The sequence below is a fragment of the Muscardinus avellanarius genome (genome assembly GCF_963383645.1).
Source record: "Muscardinus avellanarius genome assembly, chromosome: 7".
NCBI classification, from domain to species: domain Eukaryota; kingdom Metazoa; phylum Chordata; class Mammalia; order Rodentia; family Gliridae; genus Muscardinus; species Muscardinus avellanarius.
The window spans coordinates 69,847,426-69,860,410 of record NC_137793.1 but is presented as its reverse complement, the minus strand read 5'-3'; the positions used below and the strand labels follow the sequence as shown (position 1 = coordinate 69,860,410).

The 12,985-nt window shown below is 35.7% G+C and overlaps 1 protein-coding gene across 4 annotated transcripts in view; it reads left to right on the top strand.

Moving 5' to 3' along the window:
- MARK1 (microtubule affinity regulating kinase 1) overlaps positions 1 to 12,985 on the top strand; it is a gene marked incomplete at both ends in the record, with an annotated part of 135,216 nt that overhangs the window by 89,878 nt on the left and 32,353 nt on the right. For all 4 annotated transcript variants that reach the window (XM_080699259.1, XM_080699258.1, XM_080699257.1 and 1 more), the window contains 3 exons: positions 3,886 to 3,942; positions 7,146 to 7,382; positions 7,467 to 7,586. In XM_080699259.1, coding sequence (XP_080555385.1) covers positions 3,886 to 3,942; positions 7,146 to 7,382; positions 7,467 to 7,586 — 414 coding nt within the window. The remainder of the gene's footprint in view (positions 1 to 3,885; positions 3,943 to 7,145; positions 7,383 to 7,466; positions 7,587 to 12,985) is intronic.

The following is a 12,985-nucleotide window of genomic DNA, read 5'->3' as shown; positions in this document are numbered from 1 at the left end:
CACTTGGGAGGCTGAGACAGGAGGATCATACAGGTTCAAAGCCAGCCTCAGCTATTTAGTGAGGTTCTCAGCCACTTAGTGAGACCCTGTTTCCAAAGAAAGTATAAAATAGGTCTGAGAGCTTAGCGCGGAGATAGAAAGCCCCTGGGTTCCACCTCCAGTAACACACACACACACACACACACACACACACACACACACACAATTTAAACTAAGAAATATTTACAAAATTTATTTTTGAGGAGCTTATTTTTGTTTCTGGATTTAATTTAAACCCTTAAAAATTAGTAAGTATACATACACTTTTTTTCTCTGTGTTTTTTGGGTTTTTTTTCTTTCTTCAGGTCTGGAGATGGAACCCAGGGGCATTCGACCTTGGAGCTATACCCCCTGTCCTATTTTTTATTCTTTATTTTTGAAACAGGGTCTAAGTTACGGAGGGCCTCACTAAGTAACTGAGGCTGTCTGCGAACCACGATCCTCAAGTCTCAGCCTCCCAAATGCTGTGATTACAAGTGTATGCCACCACGCCTGGCTTTCAGGAGTGTGTGTTTTTTTTTTAAACAGTAAAAGAATATGCCACATTAGCAGGGATCTACAGTTATGTGTCCTGTACCTTACTAAATCTAGAAATATCAAAAACACCATGATACCTTAAGACCATTTTAACACCCATTGACTATATACTGCCTCTACATTCCATAAGATTTGGGAGCCTGCAAAAAATCATAGTATCATTATTATTATTATTATTATTATTATTATTATTATTATTTTGATACTAAGAGTGGAACCCAGGGGCTTTTCTACCTCTGGGCTATACTCCCAGACCTATTTTGTACTTTATTTGGAAACAGGGTCTCACCAAGTTGCTAAGAGCCTCACTAAGTAACCAAGGCTGGCTGCGAACTTGCGAGATCCGCCTGTCTCAGCCTCTCAAGAGCTGGGATTACAAGCGTGCGCCACCACGCCCAGCCATAGTATTATTTTTAATATCAAGTATCTGCAAACTAGGAATTCTTGACTCACTTATAATAACGGCAGAGCAATAGGTCAGGTATTGCTTACCAAAAAATGCTGACGTCTGTGGTCTTAAGGTCAGTGCAGGGCTGATGGAAGATTGATTCTCTATGCTCCTTCCACTCTAAAAGGAGCATAAGAAGTGTCCGCATCCTATTTATGGTAGTGCAGGATATTTCAGGATAGGAGAGCCTAGCCAGAAGATAATGCCATAAAACTTGGGCTTGTGGATGGGGATTCTTGTGGTGAGTCAGAAGCCAGAACTTTATGGCAGAAATTGTTCCCTGCTAGGCAAGTATGGTAGCACTATAAACTACCACATTTGAATGTTAACTCAGAGGAAGTTCTCTCTGGGAGGCAAATATGTGCTTAATACAGTGCCTTCTCTTTAATTATCTTTCCATTCTTAAAGCTTTGAATTATCTTTCCATTCTTAAAGCTTTGAGGTTTGAGATTTTTTATTTTTATTTATTTATTTATTTATTTTTGGTGGTACTGGGGGTGGAACCCTTCTCAGGCTACACTCCCATACCTATTTTCTATTTTTAAATTTGGAAACAGGGTCTCTTAAGCCAGCAAGGCTGGCTTCGAACCTGCGCGATCCTCCTGTCTCTGCCTCCCACACACAGTGATTTACAAGCGTAAGCCATCACGCCCAGCTTGAGAAATTTTTAATTCCAGAATGGCTTTCATAGAGAGCATTCTGTTTGACATGAAATGCATGGTACCTCTGTGTTTGACAATCACACCATTATTTGTAGCACACTTTCACTGTATCATACAAATCTGTGATTTGTAAATAATAATCAACAAATTCTGTCATCCATCGTACAAAATAGCCTTTATTTATATAGTAATATCATATAGTAGTATAAACATACTATAACTTAATATATTCAATAAGATATGCATACAAATTTATGTATTTTGACTAATAAACATAATTCAGTGAAAATAGGGCATTAGAGCTTTGAAGCATACTTAAGAAGACTAGTATTATATATATTTATTGTTAGGCCCTGCTGTATTTTAGGGACTCATACCTCAAAATGATCTTAAAGCATTCAGGCACCCTGTCCCAAAACATTTAGTGGTTCTGTAGGACTTGCTTAGTTCAGAGTTCAGGAATTTATTCCGACCTCTGTGTAAGTTTGACTCCCACTATCACCATTTTCTCATCAGCTTTTCAAGTTTATTATGTGCCCTTATTGTTAATTCATTTAACCACCTCACTCCAATTCCTGATACCAAAATCTCAACATTTCCAAATATTTCTGTCTTTCAGGGATGGCTTAGGTTAAATAGCCTGTACTCCAAGAAGCATTTCCAACTGAAATTATTCTCTATTTTTATGACCCTCTCACTACTTTGTACCTCAGCTTCAGTGCTTTTAACTTGTATTCTTGCTGCTCCCATACTTGTTCTTCTTAATTAGGGTATAAGCTCCTTAGCTGTGGGGCCCACACAGTCTTAATTTTTTTATTTCCTAGCAACAAGCACATTTTCTTATAGATAACAAGTACTCAATAAACTGATTGTTGAATCAGATTAATTCAGTTTTTTTATATCTTACCCATTGTGTGTTGATGATTTTGAGTTTGTGTCTTTTTTATCTTTGAACCATTTCAGTGCATGTTAGAATAATTTTCTAATTCTGAAAAGGTCTTTGAAGTTCTTCTGTTTATTATTTTTCACCCATATTCCTATCAGCATGCTCATTCTTAACATCATCTTTAGAATTTTAGAAATCTCATTTTTGTCTCCATTTGTAAATGACTGACCACATTCAGCATTAAATTATTATTTACATTCAACAGAATCCATAGAATTGAATGTTCTACTGAACATTAAAATGATCCTTCTCTAAGCAGGCGTGGTGGTACATGCCTGTAATCCCAGTATTTGGGAGGGTAAGACAAAAGGATCACAGGTTTAAAGCCAGCCTCAGCAACTTAGCAAGACCCTGTTTTTAAATAAAAATCAAAATAGGAATGGGAGTGCAGTTCAGAGGTAGAATGGTTATGGTTTCAATCTCTGGCAACACATGGACCCACAAACACACATACTGTTTTCCTTTCTGTATTTCACGTAGTAAAGAACTGTCATAGAGTAATTTATAATCTAATTCTCATTCATATTGTAGGCTTTTAAACTGTCTTCCTTGTTTAGCCCTTGTCTCCAAAGAGCCCTGCGTAATTGTTAAAAATGGCAGCATACAATGTATATTTACAGTTGTAGAACATTTTGCCTTTCTGAATTAGTGATAGGTAAAGATTAAATTTCATTGTCTCTTTTTTATTTTGATGATTGGGTTTCTTCTTTAGGCTTGCATTTTTTTCATTTCTTTATATTGAAACAGATAAATGAAGGATATTGCTAACCACCCAATTACTATATTCTTAATAAATTGAGAGAACATGACTTGAACACATTTGATGTAATGCCTAGCTAAAGTTTTTCTTTTTGTAATACTCTAGCCAGTTATCTTGAAATTCTGATTTATTTGTGCCAAAACAGTTATTTCAACACTGTAATAAACCGTTTAGCCAAAACTATAAATTGTACACATTTAATTATGTTTAAACAGGCAAATAAAGCAATCTATACAAAACCTTCATGGCTCTGACAAGAAAATATTTAAGTATGTTTTAGTACAGAATATTTTCACATTTTTTACATTTAAGAGCAAAGGTAATGCATATAGTTTAATATATGTATAGTTTTCTGAACTATAGAAATAGTACAGTTATTAAATATTATTTTGAAATCTAAGCAGCTTATCCAAGTTTGAGGTGATAATTGTAGGAACATTGTTCTTTTTACCATAACATAATTATGACTCCTTTATTCCAATATTTATTTCAGATTGTATCTGCTGTACAGTATTGTCATCAAAAGTGCATTGTTCACCGTGATCTTAAGGTAAGCTGCTGATTTTATAACAGAAAAATCTTATTTATTAACAGATATATAATAATAAAACTAGAGCTATCTCTTTGATTGCCTAACTGTTCTAGGGATTATATAAGGTAATTTGTTTTTTATTATTTTTATGGTAACTTTTTAAAAGATAATATTGTCACCAAGCAATTGAAGAAAATATGGATATGATGTTATCTGGCATTCAAGACTATAGGATTTGATTTACCAACTTTTAGCTATTTTATATTTATTTATTTTTAAATTATTAATTGTGGGGGGGTACTGGGGTTCCTGGAGACCCTTCTACCTTAGGGCTACACTCCAAGACCTATTTTATATTTTTTTATTTGGAAACAGGGTCTCTTAAACCCGCACGGCTGGCTTCGAACCTGCGCGATCCTCCTGTCTCCGCCTCCTAAGCTGGGGATTACAAGTGTGTGCCACCATGCCCGGCTTATTCTTTATTTTTAAACAGGGTCTCACTAAGTAACTGGACCTAGCCATGAACCCATAATCCTCCTGTCTCAGCCTTACAAGTACTGGATTTACAAGCCTGTACCACCACGCCCAACTTAATAAGCTGTTTTAAACAGGTAAATTGTGGAACATTTTCCCCAACTAAAAATGCCAAAGGTCCAATTCAGACAAAAGAAAGGTCAAGGCACAAATATGTTTGCTTGATGTAAGAGCTAGTGTTCATTCTCCACCGTAAAGCTCAAAATTAGGGAAGCTTTTAAGTATTTTCATGAACATTAAATGTATGTGATTCATATAAAGTAGCATACTTTGGAATTTTAAAAAAAATGATAGTCAAAAATTGGTTGTGACCAACTAGTTTTTTTTACCCAAAAAGTTGAAAGTAGAAATTCTCTAGGCTACAGTGTTTCAATCTTATTCTACTGTTTTCTCCATTCTTCCAAATCTAACTTGGACTGTCTTTTAGGGAGGAGTCTGTTTTCCTTTTTCACTTCTTTTCCTATTGTTTTTATCAATTACTAGCACTAATTTGAGTTATATTTGAATATACTGTTCTAAACAGTTGTCAAAAGTATAATCCTATGTTTTGACTCTATTTTTCTAAGCTTATAGATTTTCCACTGCACCAAATGTTCCTGCTTCTTAGTTTTCTCCTTTGGATTTGTGTGGGGGGTGGGTACTGGGGTTCCTGGAAGCCCTTCTACCTCCGGGCTACACTCCCAGACCCATTTTTACATTTTTATTTGGAAACAGGGTCTCCTAAACCAGCGCGCACGGCTGGCTTTGAACCTGCTCGATCCTCCTGTCTCTGCCTCCCAAGCGGGGATTACAAGCGTGCGCCACCACATCCAGCTCCTTTGGATATTTTAAAGGGAATCACTTCCACAGAGAAAGAGAAAGAAGACTGTTCCCACTTCCGTGTTTGCTTATTATCTCATTTCTTACATTAGAAAAAAACTACCTAAAAATCAGGCTTACCTGGGTGTAGTGGTGCATGCTTATAATCCCAGTACTTGGGAGCTTGTGACAGGAGGATCAAAGGCTCAAGGACAACCTTAGCAAGCATGGAGACTCTCAACCTAGTGAGACCCTGCTTTAAAAGAAAAATTTAAAAAACAGCATTGAGGGTGTACCGTGGAGATAGAATGCCCCTAGGTTCAATCCCAGTAACGCTCCTAAAAAAAAAAAAAAAATCAGGCTTAACAATAATGTTTGCCCTCCAGTGCTCCTGGAAGGAGACCTCAGAAGCCCCCACCTCTCTGGAGGCTGCTTGGGCACTTTGATCTCCTCCAGAGAGTTGTAGAGATACTAAGGAGAGTCCCGCTTGCTCATAGCCTCAGAACACCATTTGTCACACAATCCATAAATTGTTATGATCTAATATAAATCTTCCAAATATATTTGCTTTTATAACATTTATATCATAAGGGATAGCCTATTTTATTGCATATTTTGGGTACTAGGTATATTTCCATTTTCTAAAACAAAATGAAAAAAAAAAGGTCCCAAGCTAGTATACCATTTAAAAAAGAAGAGGAGTGTAGAGCAGGGAAGCAGTGATGCTGAGCAGAGTGCCTGGTGCTGGAGCCTTGTGCACTTTCCAGTGATAAAGCAAAAGTTTTATTTCTGTTTTGACCAAGTTTTACTCCTTTCTGAAACCCATCTACAAAGTAACCTATAACTTTTATTAGCCTGCTCATCAGTTGAAACATATAGTTCAAAACAAAACAGGTATAAAAGCAGTACCTTTACTGAATTGCTTGTATTTACAAAAGGCTTTAAAATTTTATCTTGAGTGATTCTGTATTTGAATTTTAGGAAATTAGTCTCTCTAAACAGAGGGGCAAAACTCCTTGCTTTCCATATACCTTCCCTCCAGAAGAGACTAGTTTTAGAACTGCAAAATAGACAGGGTCTAATGGAGGCTGTATTCTATTTGTTTCATTTAAAAGGTACTTTGTTGAGGAAACATGCTAGGAGACAGGACAAAAAAATATATAGAGTAGTCACAGAACCCTGGCTGGCTGGTATATTACATGTATCCTTGAGCCTTACATCAACCAAAGATACTTTGTTAAAATAGCTCTTCTGCCTGGCATGGTGGCACACATTTGTCATCCCAGTACTTGGGAGGCTGAGATAGGAGGATCTCAGGTTCATATTCAGCCTTCTGCAACTTAGTGAGAGCCTGTTTCAAAATAAAGAATAAAAAATAGGGCTGGAGGTGTAGCTCGGAGGTAAAATATCCCTGGGTTCAATCCCTAGTGAACACACATACACACACACACACACACACACACACACACCCCACATGCACGTGCACCTTCAGACTAAACTTGAGGTCCAAGGTAGAATAGGTTATGTTGACTTTTGTTCTTTAGAATGGGCTCTATTAAGATAGAGTTCCAAGATACCTCTTACTATGAAGAAGAAAATCAATTTAAAATAACTTTTGGGAAAAAATGAGTTTTAAATAATCTTCCTTAAGTAGTTGCATATGTGCATATAAATGAGTGCTTTCCTTTTCTGGTATTAAAATTCTGTCTTACATAGATGTCATGTTGAATAGTTATACATTTAAGTACCATATTGGGTGTCTAAATTTGGTATTACATTTAAAAACGAGAGAGAAGAAATATCTATGTTTGGAATCTGAAACAAATACAAAAAAAAATTTTATTTTCTGTATGCTTTTTACATTGTCCTTTTTATTATTTTCCTCTTAGGCTGAAAACCTTCTCCTTGATGCTGATATGAATATTAAAATTGCTGACTTTGGTTTTAGTAATGAATTCACAGTCGGGAACAAATTGGACACATTTTGTGGAAGCCCACCGTACGCTGCTCCCGAGCTTTTCCAAGGGAAGAAGTATGACGGGCCGGAAGTGGATGTGTGGAGTCTGGGTGTCATCCTCTATACACTAGTCAGTGGCTCCTTGCCTTTTGATGGCCAGAATTTAAAGGTATCAGCTAAATTTGATGTGTTTTATCCCCAGAAGGAATCATTTCAAAAGCTAGTTCTAAGTGCTTTCTTTCATTTTTTTAAGGAACTACGGGAGAGAGTCTTACGAGGGAAGTATCGTATTCCCTTCTACATGTCCACAGACTGTGAAAATCTTCTGAAGAAATTATTAGTGCTGAATCCAATAAAGAGAGGCAGCTTGGAAGTGAGTGATGTTTTATGCTTCAGATTTAAAGTTTAGAAGATAAGATGTTATAAAGACTTTTCTTTGGCTCTTTGGTGATTTAATTAAAATGATGTAAAAATAGGGATAAAATTGATTTTTAGGTGATAAAGGATGAAAACTAGCTTGTGTCAGAAAACCTCTTAGTCCCAAACAGAAATCTCATTTTTAATAAAGATTCAACAAGTATTTCAAAGATGAAAGAAGATAGTACAAGTTTTAACGCAGTGAATACTTTGCTGTTTCTGAAATTAATATCTGATATTTTAAGATGCAATAGAAACTTCTCAATATTAGTGGAGAAAATTTACTAATATATAAGTAGAACATATCAGAAACAGGTGTTTTCACTTATTGACATACTGCTATGTTATCTACATACATTCTCTCTCTATATATATATACATGTACATATGTGTATATATATATATATATAATATCAGAGCTTCGTGTAACCAAAAGGATTTTTTTTTCTTCTGATACCAGAGTTAGAATAGCTTAAGTATTCTGCCCATCTGTTGTTAAGAATGATATTTTGGCCTGTGCTGAGGTAATTTCAGAGATTTGGTATGCATTATTCACTTGTGCTTTTTTGTCTTCTTTTATTTGCCTTAATTGGAAGGGTTGAAAATTCAGAGAATTAACATCGTTTAAACTACTTTTTTAGTGTAGCAATGGGGCTTTCTGGCACGGACTCCATGCTGGTTAGGAGGCAGCCTAATAGTGAGCCATCCCTGTGTACAGAGCTCTCAGGTTAGTTTGGGCTTTGTAATTCTGCTTCCACAAATATTCTCCACTGGAAGATATACTCTATTTTGATGGAAGTTAAGGGATGGTAACTTCCTTTGGGAAATTATTTTAAATGCTTTGTTTCAGTAAATCCGTTGTCAGTTTTTTTTTACTGAATTATTTATTTAAATGTAAGTTCTAGGTCTAAGGTTTTTGTGCTTTTTTCTCCTTTGGGAATAAAAGGATATCTTAAGATTTTAATGGAGATCATGTGCAATAAAAAGCCCATATTTACATCTCTGCTCTTCTAAGTTTACTTTTAACCATTATTCTCAGAAAATTATGTGAAATAGTTAAAAAGCTAAAATTGTTGACTCTCAGTCTAAAATCAAAAACTTCAGAGAACATAAAATCTCCCCTATTCCTGCTTTATGAATCACTCTTATCATGGGAACCCACTTTACCTGAGTGGATTCTCCAAAAACCCAGAGTTGAAGCAGCAGCTCAGCTAATAGACTATAAAAAGCAAACAAAACTATTTTGGAAGAATAGATCTTACAGTCATTGTGAACAGTTAATAAGATGTGCTATGTCTTAAAAATGAGTAATTTATAGTAGCAAAATATTTTAATCTTTCATCCTTAACATTAAAATGCTAAGGTAAGGCTGGGTGTGGTGGTGCACACCTGTAATCCCAGCGCTTGGGAGGCTGAGACAGGAGGATCTTGAAGGCTTGAAGCCAGCCTCAGGCACTTAGTGAGGCTCTCAGCTAATTAGTGAGACCCTATTTCCAAATAAAATATAAAAATAGGTCTGGGAGTATAGCCCAGAGGTAGAAAGCCCCTGGGTTCCATCCCCAGTTCCAAAAATAAATAAATAAATAAATAAATAAATAAATAAATAAATAAATAAATAAATGCTAAGGTAAGTATTGAATATAAAAGCAAAATTATTATTATTCATAACTTAAGAAGTTCAAGTTGATATAATGTAATCTGTAACTTCCTGTTCCAGCTTACCAAAACTTAAGTTTTTCTGTGTTCAGCTGCAAAACCATGCATTCACACTCGAAATATTATTGTATTATTGCAGATTTCACTACAAAGGCTAGTCTCCTTCACAATTCCCAGAGATGACTTTTCAGAGAAATATAACACCATTTTTTTAAAGAAATTTTTTTGTTATTGTTTTTGTGGTACTGGAGATTGAAACCAGAGGCATTCTACTTCTGAGCTACCCCTTCAACCCTATCTTGTTCTTTATTTTGAAACAGGGTCTTACTATTTTGCAAAGGGCCTCACAAGCTTCTGAGGCTGGCCGTGAACCTGTGATCCTCCTTTCTTAACCTCCCAAGTATTGGAATTACAAGTGTGTGCCACCACTCCTGGCCTTCTGAAAGATTTCTTATATAAAACCTTAAGAAACTGTCCTTGAAACATAAGTGACTTCAAACATTAAATCAAATAATCTTTATTTTTATTCTTCATACTAACTTTATTATCAGCTTTAAAGTAAAAAAAATCTAGAAAGTATTAAAAATCTGTTTTCAAAACACCTTGGGTAAATAAGCATAATTTGTTTCCGTGTCATATTGCTTTTATTTTAACTCAATACTTGGAGGTATGTATCTTTTGCTTTATAAGAATGAGCTCCTTCCTTTTCAATAGCTGTGTATTTGTGTTCTCCTTGGGTTGGCATTATAATTTAACTATTCCTGCTTGTTGCTCTTTTGAGTTGTTTTCATTGCTTTTGCTAACAATAATATGGTGTACTATATTTTCCTGTTGAGATACACACTTAGATAAATCCTCCAGAGTGGAACTACTGGGTGAGAGGCCAGAAGAGACCTGATAGCTCTCATACATCTTTGCCAAAAGTGGCATGTGACCAAAGGCTTTCAAATGTGCCTGTATGCCACAGCTTGATTCTGTATTGAATAGAATAAGTTCTAGTATTTGATGACTTTATGGCGGTATTGTTAGTTTACATATTTGCTTCATATTTCTTTCATTAGTGACAAAATTGAATATTTTAATTAATAGGTTGATTTGTGCTTCTTTATGTATAAGCTCTTGATGTCTCTTAACTACTTGTCTAAGTCTAATTAGCCATATAGGTTTGAATCAGTTTAATAACTTTTAATATGAAATATTTTTCCTGTTCATTATATTTTTGAAAAAGAATTTTATGTTTCAGTGTCACTCAAGTTTCATGAATTATTGATCAGAATATCACTATATGCTTTGCTAACATTGAAATTAGATTTAGAAAATCTTTATGTCTACTTATTGTCTTACTGAGCTCATTTATTTAGCTTGCACGCCTTTATTTTCCCTACCAGACATAAGTGTATATTTTATTAAGGTATTTCATAAAGAGTTAAAATTAATGCCATATTTATACTCTGAAAATAAAGTTAATGAAATTAGTTTCACATTCTGCTTGTATTTTTGTTTGTTTGTTTGTTTGTTTGTTTGTTTTTATGGTACTGAGGATAGAACCCAGGGACCTTCCACCTCCAGGCTATATCCCTAGACCTATTTTATTTTTTATTTGGAAACAGGTTCTTACTAAGTTCTTAGGCTGGCTTCAAACCAACGCTCCTTCTGTCTTAGCCTCCCAAGTACTGGGATTACAGGCATGTGCCACCACCTGGCTCTCATAATCTGCTTGTTTGAACTGTAACTGTTTTTAAAAGCAAATAATCAGTTATATAAACTTCCTTTTTTTTTTTTTTTTTTGGTGGTACTGGGATTCCTGGAAACCCTTCTACCTCCGGGCTACACTCCCAGACCTATTTTTATATTTGGAAACAGGGTCTCTTAAGCCAGTGAGGCTAGCTTCGAACCTGCGAGATCTTCCTATCTCCGCCTCCCAAGCTCAGAAATTACAAGCGTGTGCCACCACGCCCGGCGGTGGTTATATAAACTTTTAAGGTGGCATGTATGAATGTTGTCAGCTCTTCCTAATTGCACTAGTAGTGGGAAGAGAAAGTACCACACATGATTTTTATAAGAATTTTTGTTTTATATTGTATACTGGAATTTACAACCTCCTATTACAATAATGCAAAATTTGAGCCTGAAATAAAGCTCCTCTTACTACCTTAACTTTTTGCCTTATCTGTCATCTCTGGTTCTCCCCCAGAAAATATTTATTTTTATTTTTAATACCTTCTTTAGGTATTAAAGTATTTTGTTCATACTACATAAACAAGATTTAAATAAAAATTTAAATCTTGTTTATGTAGTATAAATGGCAGTAAAGCAAAAAACAATGAATTAATTGATGATAATAATAGTGTTTTTAAACGATATCTTAGTACAAATTCAGAACTATGTGGTATAGTTTACAATGGTTGAAACCATTGAAATAAAATTATTTCCACCTAGCCATACTAAATTTTGTAATTTTTTAAAAGTGCACCTAATTATAGGGTATTTCCCATAGTAAATTAGCTTAATTCTTTATCATTCATATGAAGCCACTGTTTTATTAGTATTCCTTTTTGACAAACAGCAAGTCGGCATTTGTGTTCCTTGGCAGTGATGGGAGGGTAAACTTTGTTTAGTTTGGTATTTGGGTTGTTCTTTTGTTTCTCATGAAGTACATGAAACGAAATATGAAGTAGATGAGTTTATTCCGTTGGCTCCTCTGTCTAGTGTACTCTGTCGGCCTACATCTTTATATCCTGCCTAAACCCACCAGACTGGGCTTCCCTGAGTCCCTCCTGTCGTGTAGTTCCTCCTTTCCCTGGGGAAATCCCTCCCATGATTTTTAATATTAACTCTATGGTTTCCATAAAACAATTTTGTATAGGCATGAGGCTCACACAACTAAGAACAGGGGCCTCTAGATCTAGCTTCTCTTTCATATATCACTATTTTCATTCTTTTTGTGCCTTATTCTTGGTGGGGGGGGAATCAGCTTGAGAATTAATAGAGTGAAAAGTCCCACATGTTCCCTTCTGTAAGCAAAGCTTTCTTGTCTTTACCTTTCCGTTCTTAGATTACTTTTGGTTTTGCTTTGCAACGTAACTGTGTGGTAGGGTATGCCTGTAATGCCAGTATTTGGGAGGCTGAGACAGGAGGATCAAGGGTTCAAAGCTAGCCAGTGCAACTTATGACTCTGTTTCAAAATAAAAAATTAAATTGGACTGGAATATAGCTCAGAGGTAGAACTCACACCTTTGAGTTCAATCCCCAGTATAAAAGCAAGTTAGGGAGGGAGAGGAGGAGGAAGAAAGAAGGCAGGAAGGAAACTATCATGAGACTCTTGAGTAGACTCTTGGTGCTTAGAGGAAAGCTGGCGTGTGTTGATTCTCTCCTGGCTGCCCAGTTGTCACTGCATCTCCATGTGTCCTGGCTCGAGCCTGCCTCCAGTCGGATCTGTGTGAGGTTAGCAGGGTAGGACTCCTTCTGTCTCTCCATCTACTGTTCTTTTCCCAGTACTTTTTTTAAAAATTATTTCCCTTGATAATAAAATGTAGCATTTCTCCATTGCTTACCAGATCAAATTTAAACTGATTATCTGGAGGTAGTAACCTTATCTTCCATTCCTTAAATTATCATTGTTCCAAGACAGAGGAGTTCCCTTACTGTTTACTCTTCATATCCTTCTGCCTTCTTGACTTTCCACCAGTCCAAATACTA